Here is an 18,854-nt window from a genome sequence, read left to right as displayed (position 1 = left end):
TTAGTTCCCTTAAGTCATGAAATAGAAGACCTTGACACACAAACATGGTCTGCATCTGCTTACCTTTGTTGTTGCAAGCTGCTGTTGCAGGATTGCAGGGTCAGAGGCAACAGGTTCTGAGAGGAGCTTCTTCACACTGGCCTCACAAGTCAACAGCCATGCCTGCAGGCTGTCGGCGCTGCTCTGGAATTGCTGATACTGGCCTAGCAGCATGTTCAAGTGAGAGCCCAATCGTGTACACTATGCCAAAGGAAGAAAGAAGCCAAAAGGTAGCAGCTTCCAGAATAGTGTTCAAAGAAAGAACCCTGTCCTGTTGGGGATGAGGGGGAGGTCACTGCAGCTTCACACCACGGTTTTAGTGTCTACAAGCAGGTTCATACTGTACCAGTCATCTCACCCTTTTATGTCCCTGGGAAGACTTAATGATTTATATGACATGCCACCAAAGAAATATACATTAGACTGTAGGCAAAAGTCAGGAATGAAAGGTGAAAAAAATGTTCCTTTTGGGAGCTGTTGACAGGGAGTGGTGTGTAGATTCTCAACTTTAGGAAGAACAAAGATTTTTTTTTGGGGGGGGGGTTGTAGGAAGATAAGGATTCATCCTAGAACACACTGTATAGGAATAAAGACTGTAGTTGGTTTAAATTTTGCTGTGCTATGCCTCTGATAAGCCCAAGACATTGGTCAGGACACAGGAAGATGAGCACCTCTTCCTTCCCCAATGGTGAGATACACATTCCAACACTGATGGACTAGGTGTTAGACCATGGGCCCATAGTCTGCATTTTTTGTATAGCTCATGAAACCAATTTGCTTGTGGTTAACACACGGTGGCCCATATTCTGAGCCTTAGAAACTTTTAAACATGGTTGTTTGAGGACTGCCATGATTGTTTCTCTGGAGGTTGATGGGGGTCTTCTCTTACCTTAGAGTGGAGCGTGCTATATCTTTCTGTTGCGTCCTTCAGCTTTTCATTCACTAAGTTTCTGGTAGCTGATGGCTCCTGGCCTTCCTCAAAATTGTTTTCTGTGTCTAAGACTTTCTGTCCTGAGATAGTCACAAATCTCAAGTCTCCTTTGTGGGAAATGACATCCTCTGAGAAGCTTCCTTGCCGCTTTAGCAAGGAGCACAGGGCTTCAGGGCTACTGCTGCCCTTATGCATACTGTTCAGCTCATTCTCAGATCGTTCTAGCCAGCTGTCAAATTCCCTATGGTCTTGCAGGAACTTCTGTAGTTCATCTCGCAGTGTCTGCGTCTGCTTCAGCTCTGCCTCTGACTGGGCCAGGGAAGCTGCATATTGTTCCTTCAGTTCACCTAGTTTCTCTTGTAGCTTCTGTCGTTCCTCAGGTGTAAGATTGTGACCATGTTGGTCCAGGAAGGCCTGAGCTGACTGGGTGGCCACAATAAAATTCTGCTGCTGGGACAGCAATTCTTGGTGACGTGCCTGGTGAATAAATCACCCCAAAGATGATTGTCAGTGGGAAAGTGTGAACAATTGGTTATTTACAGCTAGAGGTGGAACAATTTCTACCTCTGTTTCAAAATGCCACTCACTGTAGGACCAAGTGTGGCAGTATATGCATTTAATCTCTGTGAGTTCAAGGAGAACAAGAGCTATATAGTGAGACCCTATTGCAAGGTAGATAATATCATATTGAAAATGATATATGTGAATGTCAAAAGATGTTACAGGTCTCCACTAAAGTTATGGAACGAGTTAAGGGTCAGATATGATAAAACTCTACATTGAAATCCTAAGAATAGACAAATAAAAGAATATATTAAACGTGGGAGTGGTGAAGAATACTCTTTAGAGAAAGTAAACTCTAAGCTAGGATCTGAAGAATAAAAGAAAAAATTAACCATGAGCCATGCCTTCCTTTATGTTCAGCAGTTAAGGGGAAAGCAAATTCTAAGAGCACGCAAGAGCTCAGGAGTGTGAGAACTCGGCAGCTGGAGACTCAAAGCGAAGGAAGCTGAAGGCTGAGGTCAAGTAAGCAGAAACAGACCTAGGAGGGTGGTGACAATGACAGTAAACCATATTAGGAGTCTGGACTTAATCTGGGAGGTAAAATAAAGTTATGTGAAGATACAGCATCTTACAAATAAGATGGCTCAATATGGGAGAACAATAGAAAAAATCAAGGATGGTTATTAGTTTGGGAAGTTAGGAATATGCAAAGAACAGGTTGGATGAACAGGCAGGTGAGGTCAGGCCGCAGATTACAGACAAAATTTGTTTTCAAGGAATTTGTCAATACTGGTATCTGGTATATAGACAAGGGTACCTAAGAAAAGCGTATTGTTTTGGGGTGTATGAGTTTCTATATGTGCACATGAACAAGTGCATGCAGGTGTAACCAGAGATCAATTCTGGGTGCTGTTCCTCAAAAGCCACCCACATTATTTTTTTAGTTACTTTCTCATTTGGACCTGGAATCAGGCTAGGCTGGCTGGGACCCCCACATGGAGTCCCCATGCTAAGAATCTTAGCATGTCCCACTATGACACATTTTAACATGGGTTCTGATATTCAAACTTGGATCTCATGCTTGTGTGGCAAATAATTTACCAACTGAGCTATCTTCTCAGTACCAGGAAAGTATATTACAACAGAAAAAAAGAGGCCTGGATCTACCTGGAAGGATAACAGTATCTCAAAGGCTGACCAAAGGAAAAGAAGGATAATCAGGCTGAAAAACTGCTAGAAGTCAAAGCAGAAAGCATTTCAAGAGAACAGTTGCCGGGCAGTGGTGGCACACATCTTTAATCCCAGTACCTGGGAGGCAGAGGCAGGAGGATCTCTGTGAGTTCGAGACCAGCCTGGTCTACAAGAGCTAGTTCCAGCTCTTGAAAGCTACAGAGAAACCTGTCTCGAGAAAAAGAGAGAGAGAGAGAGAGAGAGAGAGAGAGAGAGAGAGAGGGAGAGAGAGAGAGAGAACGGTCACCAGGTCACCAGGGAGTGGTGGCACATGGGAGGCAGTGAAAAGCGGATCTCTGTGAGTTCTGGGCTACAGAGCAAGTTCTAGGACAGCCAAAGCTACACAGAGAACAAAACAAAACAAAAAGAACAGTGTCCAAGCTGCTGTGATATCAAAGACACAAACTAAGGCTGTGATCAGTTTTCTAGAGTGAGACAGTTCCTTTCTAAACCCATCAAAGACAAGCTAACGTCCTTACCTTCATTAACTCATATTGCCTGTCCAGTTTCTCTGGTACTTGGTTCACCTCCACATAACCATCGGGGGCATCCAAGGCTCGTTTTTCAAGGCTAGCTCCAGAGAGTTGCTCCATTCCTAGAAGGCTGGCCTGCAGCTGTCTTTCAGATGACCCCACAGAAGTCACCCAATCCAAGAGAGCATCAATCTTCCTCCTGTTCTCTGCCAGCTCGGTTGCTGCTTTACTCTGAAACCCAGAGGTACTCCAGTGAGAACACCATCGGCACTCCACTGTGCGAGTACGGGTTAATAAGGCAAGTGCACGAGGCCAGTGCTAAAAAGTGATGCTCTGTCCTGCTGTAAAATCTTTCCATGCACAAAGAATGGGAATCTTCTAAAACTTGTGAAAATAGTTATTTAAGATAAACTCCAGCTTTCCTCAATACAGAATAGCTTAAAGAAAAATAACCAAAAATACTGCAATGAAATGGACAAATGTCAGAATTTAGAAAGGTCCCGCAGACGCAGCACTATTCCTGGATCCTTCCTAACTAACTATGCAGAGGTGACACACTCGGGGGAAGAGTTAAGATGCGCCATAGGTACCATTCTTACCTGGCTATTCTTTCCTGAAGACAACTGTCACCTTTAACTCAGCCAAACTGAGCACAGTTGTTAAATTTGCCTCTCAATTCTACTCTCTAGTTCTTCAAGTATTTTACTTAAAAAGGCTACACTAAATCAGGCAGAGTGGCGCGTGCCATTAATCCCAGCACTCAGAACGCAGAGGAAGATGGATCTCTGTGAGTTCAAGTCCAGCCTAGTCTACAGAGTTATTATACAGAGAAACTCTGCCTTGGGGGAAAAAAAAGACAAAATAAAAAACCCTAAAACCAAAATAACAAAAAAAAAAAAAAGGATGTGCTAAGATGTATATTCATATATATTTTTTTTCTTTTTTTCTTTTCTTTTTCAAGACAGGGTTTCTCTGTGGTTTTGGAGCCTGTCAAGGAATATTCATATATTTTTTAACATTCATCTTTGTGTAGCTTGCTTCACCTTCCCATGATTTCTACTCTCCAATTAGTATAGGAGTATACAGCCGAACAAAGGATTCAATTCAATCCTTCAACCCGCCAGTACTGAGTAAAACCATCCAAGACTTCACTTTTTAGTTTTGCTTTTCAGTTTCTCCTAGTCCCACAGTCCACACTGTGACTATACCGCCTGCCTGGGAATAAAGCCTATAATTCCAAAAGATCCTATAGATATTTTTCTAATACTCTTAGGTCATCAATCAATATTCATGCAAGAAACATACCATCTGCTTTTTCTTACCCAGCCTAATATCGCATCTAAGCTAAAGTACAAACTACAGACTAAGCAAGTTTTCATTTTGTTTTTAGTAAAATACACTTTTTACCAATCACTCCTGATCTGAACTCCTGGACACTTTTGGTAAAGAAAGACCAACTCATGTACCTGCTCCTAAAGTGCTCTTCTGTGACTCTAAAGGTCACCCAGCTTCTATACTGGCATAAGATTTAGCTTTGGAAAACAATCAAGTATGGCAGATTGCTACCTTCTCTGTCTCGTGCTGTAAGGCTGACGTCACTGCTTCCTCCAGCTCCTTCTGAGCTACCCGTGTCCTTTCCTGGAGAACCTCATATTGCTCCTTAGCCTGATGAAGTTTTTCTCGAAGAGACATTAACTCTTGGGGGCTCAGCTTGGTCTGGTTCTCTTCCAGGAACCCTTCAACATCTTTGACAGCCGAGGCAAATGAGGCAGAATGATTCTGAATATCATCCTGCAAATCCTAACAAAGAGAAACAAAGATGACTGCCTTTATTTTTAGTCCTTTCAGTCTTCTAATAGAATAAGGAGGACACACACACACACACACACAGTCTCTGATCTTTTGATAAGAGTACACTTATAGTTTACACTGAAAGAAAAAATTAATATATTTAATTTTCCCAGCAAACATTCAGTGTTGAATAGTAGAGATTTTTTACTTGGTGATATTGTCTTCAAAGAACAAACTAACTTCCTTTCTTCCTTCCTTTTTCTTTTCTTCTGTCTCCTCCTACCCCCCAAGACGAAGTTTCTCTGTGTAGCCCTGGCTGATCTGAAATTCACTTTGTAGACCAGGTTGGCCATGAACTCAGAGATCCACTTGTCTCTGGTGGGATTCAAGGTGCACACAATCACACCCAGCGAGCATTCTTTCAATGAGATCCTACTGACTTGTAAGTTCCTTCTTTGGAACCCATGTAAAGGCAGAAAAAGAAAACCAACTCTACACTGCTGTCACTGGCCTCTAAAAGCATGGTCTGGGGCACACATACACAAAGTGGAGATGGGAAGACAAGAGATACATCTGCAATTATGATAAATAAAAAAGAACTTTAAGATTTAAAAATTCTAGATTTGCAAAGTGGAAGAAATAAAAAAAAATTAAGTGATGTAAACTCGCTCCTAGTAGACATGGTGGTTATCCTTTAATCCTAGCACTGCAGGGGAAGTGGGGAAGCAGGGACAGAGGCGTGGGAATCTTTATGAGTTCAAGGCTAGTTTGGTCTAACTAGCGTCAAATTCTTGGCGAGTCAAGGTTCCTGTCTTCAAACAAACAAACAAGCAAACAAGCAATCAACAAACAAAATGATGTGGGGGGGGGGGGAGGAGGGAGCTGACTCAGCAGTTAAGAGCATTTGTTTTTAGGGAGGACCTGGGTTCAGTTTCCAGTATGTATATGGCAGCTCACAATCTTCCATGATTCCAGCTCCAGAGGATCTGACACCTCCAAGGGCATTGACACATCGCCATATAAACACATGCGGCCATATACACACATGCAAGCAAAATACCCACACAGAAAAAGAAATCTCACTTCATCTTGCTCTACTCAGTTTGAGATGTGAATAGCTCCTTTGTCTAGTTCATCCAAGTTGTACATACTACTTGACTATTAGACACATAGCAGTAGACTCAGCTATCAGGTCATCTGCTGTATTATGGTGCTTATACTCCAAGAGTCCTCATTTCATATAAAAGTGGCCCCAAACGACAAGAATAGTGATAATTTTTATTACAGTATATAATAATTATATATAAATATAATAATTATAATAATTGTTCTAATTTAGTTATGGATGTATCTTTCATTGTGCCTAATTTATAAATTAAACTGTATATGTTCAAGAATAATACATATGTTCAAGAACAATAGTTCACTGATACCTGTTTTCAGGGACTGACTGGGAGACTTGAAAAGTACCTACTCCTTTCTTTAGGGTTTAACAACAGGAGAGACCACTGCAGTCTCCTGGTTATCACCTTTTCTCTCTGTGTGGTCTACAAATCCAAGAAGATGAGAATGACATCAATGTCTCTGATCACCACTCTCCAGCTCAGAGGAAGGGACTTCTTCCAGTTTCTGACCGTGCTGTGTTCAGTTCCCCTCCTACCTTAAGCCTGATGTAGAAGCTTCTGCCTGGTGTGCTTTCTGCCTCCTACCCCTTTGTGCACTAAGCCCTATATATCCTTCTTAATTTAAATGACACTATTTGAAGTAATCTTTCCTGGCACCCTACAGAAAACCCTAGATTGTCTTTCTGGCATATTTTCATGTAACTTTACCGTTATACATGTAATAGTTAGCAGTTTGATGCCTTTTTTGTGATAGTTTGTGTGCTTATCTATCTCTTCCACCAAACTGTAAGCTTTCATGAGAGTAGCAATGTCTGGGTTAGCAATGATGTTTCTACTAAGCACTGTTATGGAGCCTTGACAAACATTTACTCACCTTCAAGCCCCTTTGGTCTTTCTGCAAAGCAGAAAGCTCTTGCTGAGAGGCTCCGCCCTGGTGTCTCACCAGAGCTCTTTCTGCCTGTCCGACCCAGCTGCGAAGGTCCTCCAGCTTCTGATGGCAGGTATTTTGTTGCTTCTGCAGAGTCTAATTAAAATGCAGAGGAGTCAAGAAACAATTAACTTTCATTTTACAGATACAAGATAATTTCCTGAACTGTAAAACAGGACAATTATATATCAAAGATGGAAAGGCTGGTGGAAAACAGGGAGAAAAAAAGGCACAGAAGTCATATTCTGGAAGCTCCCCTCATCTGGGCTGTCTGTCATCTGGTATGCAGTTGGAATAATAGTCAGGGACAGTTACAGAGATGTGCTCCTAATGAGGATTAGTTTAGAAGCTCCTTTGAGACTGCTATTATCATTTTTGGAATGGACAACAATGAAAACCACACATGGTGGTGGTAATGATGATGTCTTTCTGAGAAGTTCTTCCTTTGGAACAAGAGGATATGCTGCAATTTATGTCAGAAATGTGGAAAAGTGTAATCAGAACAAAAAGTAAAAACTCAGGGGGGCTGGAGAGATGGCTCAGTGGTTAAGAGCATTGCCTGCTCTTCCAAAGGTTCTGAGTTCAATTCCCAGCAACCACATGGTGGCTCACAACCATCCGTAATGAGGTCTGGTGCCCTCTTCTGGCCTGCAGACATACACACAGACAGAATATTGTATACATAATAAATAAATAAAATGTTTTTTAAAAAAAAAGAAAACTCAGGAGTTTGGATAATTGATAAGCTAAATGAGGTTCTTAATAATTGAACTGACTTTATAAATCAAATGTCTTAAAACTGCATAAGACCATTAAATAGAATGATTACATGGCAGAGTCAAGAAGTGTGGTTTGGCTATTTTAGAAGAAAACTGCCCAAAAATAGCAACTGTCTTTTGGATGTCTACAAATACCACTGGAAAAGTGAGGCCCAGGGAGAGAGAGAGAGGGGAGAATATGTTTCCATGCCTGATCCTTTCCCCATCTCTAAGGTCAGTTTACGACACTAGAGTACCCGACTGAGCAACAATTGAGCATGATGTGTTTCTCCTGATAATCGTTCTAAAAACTGTTTTTGCCAGACTGCCTTCTGATGGCATTCTGATGTCACAGTCACCTGCACTTACAAACAGGTGCCCATACTGGCCCTCACTCCCCCCCCCCCGCTTTTTTTTTAGGAAAAACAGAAGGGCACTGGAAGAGACTCCTAAGAGTTCTTCAGTTGTGAAACAGGATCTTCATGGGTTAGGATGAGTGCAGACTGAATCTGAAAAAGCAAAGCAAACAAGTTAACGCACACACATTCAGAGCAAATACAGAGAGAGGCAGAGTGTTTCTGACAGGTTAAAGCATACCGTGAAATTAATTCCATGCTTAAAATGTTCACATGCAATTTTATTATCTGCTGCAGTTAAGCTTAAGGTGGCTCAAACCAATGTGCTTTACTAATTAGACACGGGATAAACTAGACTATCTAAACGATCAGGAAAGAGCATTATACATGCTCAGGTATGGAAAGCAACCTGAAAAACTTATCAGGATTTACTTCAATTTCAAAATAGTTGAAATAATTAGACAGTACCAGGGGACAGAAGGCACAGATTAACCTAATTTTCTTTAAGTTTGATCCAAAAGCTCAACTATACTTTGCAGAACACAGGAGCCCTTGAGACAGATTTTCTGGGGAACATGACAATTCTACTATCATTTTGTAATATACCAATTTATCCAGATAGCAGAAATGGCAAAAACATTACTCAAGATAGTCTAAAGTTATAATGATACTAAAAATTGAATTATGTTAAATTTAAATTTTGCAAGGTGAGAGATAAGCTGGGAAATGGTAGGACTATCATCAGATTTAAAAAAAAAAAGAAAGAAAAAGAAAGGAAACCATCAACCCTGTTTTTGTACACTATGTTGCATGGTGAAAAACTGGTCACTTCAGCACGTAGAAAAATAAAGTGCTAGAAAATAATAACATAAATATCCCAAAAACAAGGTTAGGCATGTTAATGCCTTTAATTACAGCACATGGGCAGAGGCAGGGGCATCTCTGTGAGCTCAAGGTCAACCTGCTCCACATAGAGTCAGCCTAGGCTACACAGTGAAACACTGTCTTAAAAACAGTATTATTCTGATTAAATATTTCTAACAGATATTTGAAGATTGTCAAGAAATCTTATTTTGAGTTATTTTTTTAAAGTCTTTTAATAAAACTGATTTCAGAGCCATTCTTGTCCAGAGCTCAGAGTACCTAGATGCTCTTCATAGTCTCAAATGAATGCAGAGAAAGCAACAGGAAGAAAGGGCTAGCTACAAATTTTGCATGGCAGTTGAGACAATGGGACATAGTAAGAGTAGCGTCTCACTAAAATTAAAACACTTGCACATGCAATTCGCACAAAAACATATATATTCTCTTACACACATAAAACAAGAAAAACAGTCAGAACAATTCTTTCTCAGGCCAGGTCATACTGGCCTGGAAGGACATAAAATTTTGAAGCTGATAAACCCAGGTTCCCGGATTCATGATCGTTGGAGACATGTCAGAAAACCCCCAGAAGACATCCCCATAGACAATTGAACTCAGTTGCTGGTTCAGTCCGACCTTAACCTGAACTTCTTGCTGGATTTGCTGAAGATGGCCCTGCAATGCATCCATCTGAGCTGCAGTCTGTTCCACAAGGTCCTGGAAGGACCTCTGTAATTCATTCAGAAACTGCAGCATCTGTTGGTTCTGCTCAGGAGATAGATCTCGTGCATGCTCAGTGGTAAAGAGCTCAACATCCAAAGCAAGAACGTCCAGCTGAGATTTCCTTTCAGCTATAGACTGTTTTATAACCTAAGGCAAGTAAGGAAAAAAAACCAAACAGAAGAAAATAACTTTTATTTCTTTAGTCATGGAAAAGTTACTGGTTTTGAGAATTAAAAGATAACCTCATATTTTCATAACTGGTATTGATGACTACAGGACCAGAGTAGCACTGCAAAGCTCATTTTCTGTTCTTTACAAATTCCCCCAAACAAGGCACTAATTGCTAGAATGCTTCCATTACTGGACCTAGCTTTACAATTCAGCAACCTTTCAATTATTTATGCTAACAGAATTATACTATTGCTAACCAAAATACATATGACTTAATCTTCTCATTTATTTATTTTGGTAGAGCTGGGGATTTTGTGTATACTGGGTAGCCAGTGTATCACTGAGATACATACCAGCTCCTTTTGTATGTCTGGTTTATTTTAGACAGGGTCTTATTAAGCTGTTCAAATTGGTCTTGACTTTTTGACATTTAGACATAAAGCAAAGAAAAACTAGCCTACAATTCACAACCCCAGAGAACCTAGACAACAATGAGGATCTAAACTACATGGGAAGTAGAAAAAGATAAAATCTCCTGAGTAAATTGGGAGCATGGGAACCATGGGAGAGGGTAGAAGGGGAGGGGAGAAGAAAGGACAGCAGAGAAAAATATATAGCTCAATAAAAACAATAAAACAAAACAAATAAACAAACAAAACAAATTGGCCTTGAACTCATTTTATAGTCCAGAAAGGCCTTGAATTGCGAGAATTCAAATTCTCAGCTCAAATTCCCAAGCAGCTGAAATTAGAGGCCCATGCCACCAGTCCTAGTTTAATCTAATAAATAAATAAACAAACAAACAAAAGTTTTGGAAAAAATACAACATTAATTTCTGATGTAAGATTCTGGGTTGGAGAGACTGCTATTCCTGAGGACCTGGGCTCAATTCTCAGAGCCCATATGGTGGTAACTCTGCTTTAGGAGATTCAGTGCCCTCTTCTGGCCTCACCATGTGCATACCACAAACAGACACACATGCAAGCCAAACATCTTGCATGTAAACTTAAGCATCTATATTTATTTAACTGATAGTCCAGTCCTGAGAAAGCAGGAAGCTTACTTGGATTCACTAAGCCGACTTTACTTTTAGATGGCTGAAGAGAATCAGTGGTTCAGAATACCTACTGTTCTTCCAGAGGACACTGAGCAGCTCAGGACAGTGTATAACTTCAGTGCCTGAGAATCTGACTTCCTTTCTGGTGTGCCACAAACAAACACCCAGGTCTCCAACACATATACATAATATTTTTTAAAAAATCTTTGTATTAAAAAATATTTATCTACTCTTATTTTATGTGTATGGTTGTTTTGCTTGCATGTATGTCTGTGTACCACGTGCACACAGAGGCCCGAAGAGAATATCAGATCCCCTGAAATTGGAGTTAAAACTATGTGGGCACTTGAAATTGAGCCTGAGTCTCTGGAAAAGCAGCCAGGGCTCTTAATTGCTGAGTTATCTCTCAAGCCCCAGAATAAAATCTCTTTAAAAATTGATTTATTTATGTGCATTGGTGTTTCGCCTACAAGTATCATCTGTGTGAGGGTCCCAGATCCCCTGGAACTGGAGTGACAGACAGTTGTGAGCTGCCATGTAGGTGTTGGGAATTGAACCAGACCTTCAAGAAGAAAGGTCAGTGCTTTCAATCAATGAGCCATTTCTCCAGCCCCCAAAATCAAATCTTTTTTTTTTTAGTATTTATTTATTTATTATGTATACAATATTCTGTCTGCGTGTATTCCTATAGGCCAGAAGAGGGCACCAGACCTCTTTACAGATGGTTGTGAGCCACCATGTGGTTGCTGGGAATTGAACTCAGGACCTTTGGAAGAGCAGGCAATGCTCTTAACCGCTGAGCCATCTCTCCAGACCCTCCAAAATCAAATCTTAAAATCTATGATAATGGTGTTGGTGTGTGTGTGTCAAGTACATCAACCCAGATGCACACAAGGCACTGCTGGAGTACTGAGGTCAGATGACAATGATCAGGAATTGGTTCCCTTCTTCTACACCCAGTTCTGGGTATTGAACTTAGAGGGGAGAGGACAGAAGAGAAATAGCTCTATTTCCTTTTTACTTTCTAAAGAGTTTACAAGGTGACATTCTTCTGTAACACAAAATTCATGACCTAGTACTAAGAGCTGATACACTCTAGGATGTAGCAACAGAGAGAACAATGCACTGAACAGAACAGTAACAAAAGAACAACTGATGGAGACACACGTGGGCATATACCTCTATGTAGCTATATGACACAGTTTTAACTTCCTTTCACTGGTTAGTAAGAAGAACCATTAGTTTGGAGCTTATTAAGAAGAAAAAAATCTCTATATATCAAGTTGTCTAGGATTGTGACCTCTAAGCTAAATCTGACCTACAAAGACTGGTGTTACAAGGCACCATCTGGCCTACAGAAAAAGCTTGGCTACTCATACTCTCTAGGTCAATGGTGAAAATGTCTTCAGAAATTGTGCAAGATTGGATACTATCAAAAGAGAAAAATGAGACAGAGCCCAGAAACACAGTACAAAAAAAGATACAAAGTTGGTAATATAAAGTTACTCTTGGTACTCTCAGAGAATAACTGAGAGAAAAAAGAGTCACAGGGTTTGAACCTTTAGGAGCATAAAAACCTTAAAAATTAAACATTATTGATCTCATTTCTAAGAGGAAATTCAGACTTTCTAAGAATCAGTGTTGTAAGTGAAAGGACAGGGTGGGATGGGTGGGCATTTACCTCACACTGCTGGAGAGAGTGACGCAGGCTGTCCGCATCAGTTTCACTGACACATCCCCTGCTGTTCAGAGTAAGACTGGTTCTGTCAGCCCAGGCTCTCAGGTCTTCAAGTTTGCCTTCTAGTTCCGTGTGCTGATTGAACACTGCGGTCTAGGAAATACACAGCAAGTCAGACCATGACCCTCCAGATCTCCGCAGGCTTTGTGTGAGTCCTTAGGCATAAAAACAACGCACAAGGGCTAGAGAGATGCCTGGGTGGCTAAGAGCATTTGCTGCTCTACAAAGTACGTGAATTTGGTTCTTAGCAACCACACCAGGGAACTCACAAGCACCTGTAACTCCAGTTCCAGGGGATCTGGTACCTTCCTTCTGGTTTCTGATGGCACACACTCACATGAACATAGCCCCTAATATACACATACATAATAAAAAATAAATCTTAAAAGAGCGCAACTTAATAAAACAAAAAGCTCACAAAGAACAAAGCCCCCAAACCAAGACACTACCTGTTTGACTTCCATGGCATTCTGGAGGTAGAGGAGTCTGGAACCCCAAGAGTCACTAACGGAGTCTAGAGATTTCTGAAGATTCCTGGCATCTTTTTCTAATGCCTTCAGCAGCTGAGCAGGAACTTCTTGCGGCTGGCTGATAACAATCCGATCCACACACTCCAATTCCTGACTCACCACGGTGGACAGATCTTTCAGCTCCCTGTCTAATACCTGAGGGAACAGAGAGTAAAGTCACCTCCAAAATCAAGAGCAGTGCTGTGGCTGGGGTTCAGCGGTAGAGCATGTGCCCACCTTGCTTAAGACCTAGATTCAACCCTCTGTACAGAATAGCAATTTTGCCTGCAGGAAATCAGCAGTGAACACATCTGTCAGCTCACCTTGTGTCTACATAGAACTTGGGGCTTAGAAAAGTAGGATCCTTAGTTTAATCACTAACTAATTCATATTTCTCGGCTTAAACATCAAGAATTATTTCCTCTGAGGTTACCAAACTGAAATAGGTAAGGTCTTGGGTTCAGGTTTCTTTTTTTTGGTTTTTCGAGACAGGGTTTCTCTTTGGTTTTGGAGCCTGTCCTGGAACTAGCTCTTGTAGACCAGGCTGGCCTCGAACTCCCAGAGATCCGCCTGCCTCTGCCTCCCGAGTGCGGGGATTAAAGGCGTGCACCACCACCACCCGGCTTGGGTTCAGGTTTCTGACTCAGTGTAGTACTCTGACCACTAGACCTTGACTCCTCTCTAAGACTGTCAATTTTCCTTTCTCAGGTGATGTTGGCTTTGCCAGAGGAGCAGCAGGTGGCAATTGACTTCAGGGGATCGGCCTATCAGCATGCAAGGCACTGATGGGTGACTCTTGGATGGGCAAGGCCTGAGAGCCTCAGTCCCAGAATGTCTCTCGCTACTGCTGTGTCTTTCCATGTTTGTCACTGCCATCTGGCATGGTGTGAAGAGGCACGAGGAGACCTCCACTGCCTTTAGTGTAGTGTGATCCTCTCATGGAAACATTCCATTCTACTGGGCATTCTGACCTGTGGATTACTATGAAGATGCTTTCCTCCTAAACTGTACTATCTAACTGAAGCAATAATTTTATACATTAATAGTGTTAGCTTAAATAGGATTTTGATGATTGAGGGTTTTTAATATAGTAAGGGATTGTGAGAAAGGTTAAGTTTAGTGGGAAAATTAACATAGGTAAAGATAGGATAAAATATTGACTCAGCTCCTGAAAAAACAGGGGCTGTAGGGGATAAAAAATAAGAACAAGGAAGTGTCACACAGGACACATGAGCTTCTCTCGAGGAATCCTATAGACTGTGGCTTAGGTTAATGATTAAGAAGAACAATTGAGGGCTTGGAGAGATGGCTGAGATGGCTTAGTGATTAAGATCATTGGTTGCTCTTCCAGAGGACCTGGGCTCAATTCCCATCACCCACATGGCAGCTCACAACTATCTGTAACTCCAGTTCCAGGGCACCTCATATGAACATAGTGATTGTTTTTCATATATAAAAGCTTAGATTTGCAATTCTTTTAAGATTTTTTTATAAGATTATCCTTAGAGATAAACAATAAAATGACTGATCCCTTCTTTGTAACCACAAAATGCAGCCTGCCTATAAAAGAACTGGCTGAGAAAAAAATATTTTGCTTGCTTACACTATTAATCTGTAATAAGTTGTTTGAATATGAATGTATGTGGGTTCATGGGATAATTTGTTTTTCACCTAGAATACATAAAATGTTACTCATGTAAGGAATATGGAAAACATGTTGTTTTAAAACTTATAGTCATTGCAATCATTCACTTAAAAACAGAATGTAACCATATTTTAATTTTTATAGTGCTTCAAAGATGTTGCTGGGATATATAAGCTATAAGGGTAAAAATAAAGTTAGTTAGAAGGAAGACATCAAGAGAAACAGAAGGGATACATCTAGATAAAGGAAAGAAAAGAAATAAAGAAGAGAGGAAGATGATAAAGAGATCCCATAGGTGTGTATGTGTGTGTTTTCCCTTTTTTGTCAGCCCCAGAGAGTTAAGTCTAACTTCCTCAGATAGAAAAGCCAAGTGGAGCGATTAGTTAGCCAGCTCCGTTGGCTCCCCCTTCAATCCCTGAGCTGCTGGAGGCTGGTCCTGGTGGTGGCAATCCCCAGGCAGCTGACATGTGGGGTTAGAGGACGCCGAGGGAACTCACCCAAAAAGACTTTTTCAATCCAAATTCTAAGGGGAAGATCGAAAGAATACAAAAATACTTGGAAACAGTCTCCCCACTCAGCTGTTCTATAATTTCTTACTCCTCAATGAAGCCAGCAGTGGGTGGTGGAAAAGCATAATAGTGATTTAGAGTATAGCCTCATTTCCCTTTTAGCTACCCTACGTATGCCACATACTGGATACTGGGAAACATGGCAAACTTCCACAGGCTCCACCATCTTCATTTTGGCTTCCAATTTCAACAAGCGACTCATCTTCCCGTTCAAGGTTACCTTTCTATCCTTTCTATGTTTGTAAGAGCCTGACACTTATTATCTGTTATCAAAGTCTCCCTCTCTTCCCTTCTCCAGAATCCACTGAAAATACCCCTCACTCACTCTACGCCCTCTAGCTGCTGTCTGCAACACGACACTTCTGGAAAGACGACATACAGTAATCATCTGCCATCAGTTTTTATCTCCTCACACTGTGGAAACCATTTTTGCTGTTGTTGTTTGTTTGTTTGTTTTTGTTTTTGAGACTTCTCTGAGTAGCCCTGGCCATCCTGTCTGTAACTTGCTCTGTAGACCAGGTTGGCCTCGAACTCAAATTGGCCTGCCTCTACCTTTCATGGAAACCATTTTTACCATGGTAATAATGAATTTGTCTTCACTGGATTCAGTATCTGTGGCCTCTGTTCTTCCTAGAGATCTTTTCCTCTAGTTCTATAAAGTCAGCATTTCTTGGTGTTCTTTGAAATCTGAGACAGGACAAGGGATGTGGCTCAGCAGGTAGGAGAACTTGCTTGAAGAATCATGAAGACCTGAGTTCAAATTCTATAGTCCCACAGAAAAAGCTGTGAATGGCCATGAACACATGTAACCCCAGTACTAGAGAAGGATGAGGAACAAGAATATTGCTGGGGTTTGTGGCAGCATCCTACTTCAGGTTCAGTGAGAGACCCTGTCTAAAAAGGTGCAAGATAGAGGGTGATAGAACGGGACAATGAAATAAATGTCTATGGCCCACTTGTGAGGGTGTACAACCACATATGTGCGTGCACAATACACAAAAGCAAAAAGAAAAAACCAAACCATTAAAACCAACCACCTAACCAACTAAATATAGCTGGCTTCATTTCTGAAATTGTGAATCAAATTTTTGATTCAACAAACAGACAAAAACAAAGTATGTGCAGGCTAGAGGACAAGCTGGGGTGTCATCTTCAGGAATGCCATTTACCTCCTTTGAATCAATTAGGCCAAACTATCTGGTCAGCAAGCTACTGTAGGAATCCTCCTTCCTACTTCTGCTTCCCCAATGCTGGGATTACAAGTGTGCCCGATTCTCCTGCGTTTTGTTTCTGTTAAGACACAAAATGTAGCTTTGGCTGGCCTGAAACTCACTATGTAGAGCAGGCTGGTGATGATGTAAACAACCTTGTGGTGATCATTCTCTTTCTCTCAGGGGAAGGATTACAGGCATATACTACCATATCCAGCCAGAAATGTAAGTAAAACACTGTTGGTTTCCCCAGCAAGAAGGCACAAGCACTATGGGAAAGATGGCTCAGCAGTCAAGAGCACCTATTGCTCCTAGCACCAATGTTGAGCAGCTGACAATTACCTGTTAACTCTAGCTCCAGGAGATCCTACACTATGATATCTGCAGGTACAGGTACGTACAATCATATGCACGTACTCACACACAGAGATACACATACAAACATAATAGTAGGATTTATTTACCTCATGGATGGAAAGAGTGTTCTCAGATCTCTGTTCCTAGAGAGTCCTAGCTGCACTTTTTTTTTTAAAGTTATATATTATATTATAGCCCTTTAAAGGACATTGCTACAATGCAAACACAGTACAGAGGTCAGAGAACAACTTGCAGGAATTCATTCTTTCCTTCCACTATACAGGTCCTGGGGATGGAACGGACTTGACAGCAAGTGCCTTTATCCAATGAGATGTCTGTTTCTCTGTTTAACAGTCCTACCTGTCCTGGAACTTGTTTTATAGACCAGGCTGGACTCAGAGATCTGCCTGCCTCTGCCTCCCAAGTGATGGGATTAAAGGCATGTGTCACCACCACCCTGCTTCAGTGAGATGTCTTACTGACATAAATGGTGACTTTGAATTTCTTAAAAAGTTCTACAAACTATATGCATGGGTTGGTCTCATAAATGCAGGCTTCACTGAGGTGATAATATTAGGCCATAGAGTTAGGAAACATTTCCATTATCACCACTGGGTCTTCTTTTCCCACGGGTAAGTGAAATCATTGGAAGTAGAATGAATATGAAGCCCATGGTCAATCGCTTTCATCTAATTTTATCCTTGCAGCAAAGCAGCCTCACCTTCCACGGTGTCCACCCACAGAGTCTAAGGAGATGCTTTCTTCAGAAGACAACTTTTCCTGTTCTGTAGGGAAACAGCACATGCAGCTGCTACACCACTGAAAGAGCTGGCAATTGGTAGATTTAATTGCTTCTTACACTTTAAACAAGTTAGAACTCTTTTGCATATGCAAATTTATCTATTTTCTGGTGTTACTATTAAAGAGGGATTTTAGGGATTTATGTAATATAACTCACGCTGCTGTTTAACTTCATCCACTGAAGTTATAAGCTAGAATTCTCCGGTTAGCTAAAAGCAAACCTTTTCTTTCTTTTTAAAAAAGATTTATTTTTTATTAATTTGAGTGCATGTATATGTGTTTGTGTATGTATTACGGAGGCCAGAAGAGGATGTCAGTTCACTGGAGCTGAAGTTACAGCGGTCGACTGTGATTGACTAGACATGGTTTCTAGGCACTGAACTCTGAACCTCTGAAGACCAACATGTGCTCTGAACTGCTGAGCCATTCTCCAGTCCCAGCAGTAAGTTCTCTGTTTTTTTCTTTCTTTCCTTTTTTTTGGGGGGTGGGGGGGGTGGGGAGACAGAGTGTCTCTGTGTAGTATTGGTTCTCTTGGAGCTCACTATGTAGATTAGGCTGCCCTCAAACTCACAGGGGTCCTCCTGCCTCTGACTTCCAGGGCTGGGATTAAAGGCATGTATCACCATACCTACCTTACTTTAAGTTTCTTAACTAACCACACTGCTTTTGAAATTACCTCACTAAATTAAAGACCACACAAGCAAACGTCCATCCAAAGCAGATTCAAATCTGGCTCTTACCGTTCTGGCCTGGAATACCTACCAATGCCTAATAAGGAGCAAGAGTTTTTTTTTCAATGAGAGGGAGTGAAAAGCACTTTAAGCCCTGAAATCTTCAAGATAGCTGGAGGTCACCATCTTGAAGCCAGTGGACATGGAAGTATGTTTGGGAACGTACCTTGGCCTGACACAGCAGATCCTGCAGCTCTGCCACATTAGGCTCCAAAGGCTGAATCTGTTTGGTTCTCATTTCAATGTCCCGTAAGAGAGACAGATAGGACACCAGCTTCTCATCATGCTCTAAACAAAGTCGTCGGGTAAATACATTCTGTGGAACCAAAAGTAAATCTAAGCTC

General features: G+C 41.2%; 1 protein-coding gene across 22 annotated transcripts in view; it reads right to left on the bottom strand.

The window, feature by feature from the left end:
* The window catches only part of Macf1 (microtubule actin crosslinking factor 1), a 338,997-nt gene that overhangs the window by 101,306 nt on the left and 218,837 nt on the right, over nucleotides 1–18,854 (bottom strand). For 18 of the 22 annotated variants that reach the window (XM_041651076.1, XM_041651084.1, XM_041651079.1 and 15 more), the window contains 9 exons: nucleotides 18,677–18,826; nucleotides 13,137–13,352; nucleotides 12,631–12,780; nucleotides 9,635–9,868; nucleotides 6,967–7,116; nucleotides 4,744–4,977; nucleotides 3,184–3,408; nucleotides 929–1,447; nucleotides 64–240 (listed from right to left, as the gene is read on the bottom strand). In XM_041651076.1, coding sequence (XP_041507010.1) covers nucleotides 64–240; nucleotides 929–1,447; nucleotides 3,184–3,408; nucleotides 4,744–4,977; nucleotides 6,967–7,116; nucleotides 9,635–9,868; nucleotides 12,631–12,780; nucleotides 13,137–13,352; nucleotides 18,677–18,826 — 2,055 coding nt within the window. The remainder of the gene's footprint in view (nucleotides 1–63; nucleotides 241–928; nucleotides 1,448–3,183; nucleotides 3,409–4,743; nucleotides 4,978–6,966; nucleotides 7,117–9,634; nucleotides 9,869–12,630; nucleotides 12,781–13,136; nucleotides 13,353–18,676; nucleotides 18,827–18,854) is intronic. The other 4 variants (XM_041651098.1, XM_041651100.1, XM_041651099.1 and 1 more) reach the window with 2 other exon arrangements.

Source organism: Microtus oregoni, unplaced genomic scaffold, assembly GCF_018167655.1.
Source record: "Microtus oregoni isolate MIOR12 unplaced genomic scaffold, Mior012 000005F_ref0000423, whole genome shotgun sequence".
In the NCBI taxonomy this organism is placed as follows: domain Eukaryota; kingdom Metazoa; phylum Chordata; class Mammalia; order Rodentia; family Cricetidae; genus Microtus; species Microtus oregoni.
Note: the sequence above shows the minus strand (reverse complement) of the source record. Positions and strands in the feature narration are given on the sequence as shown.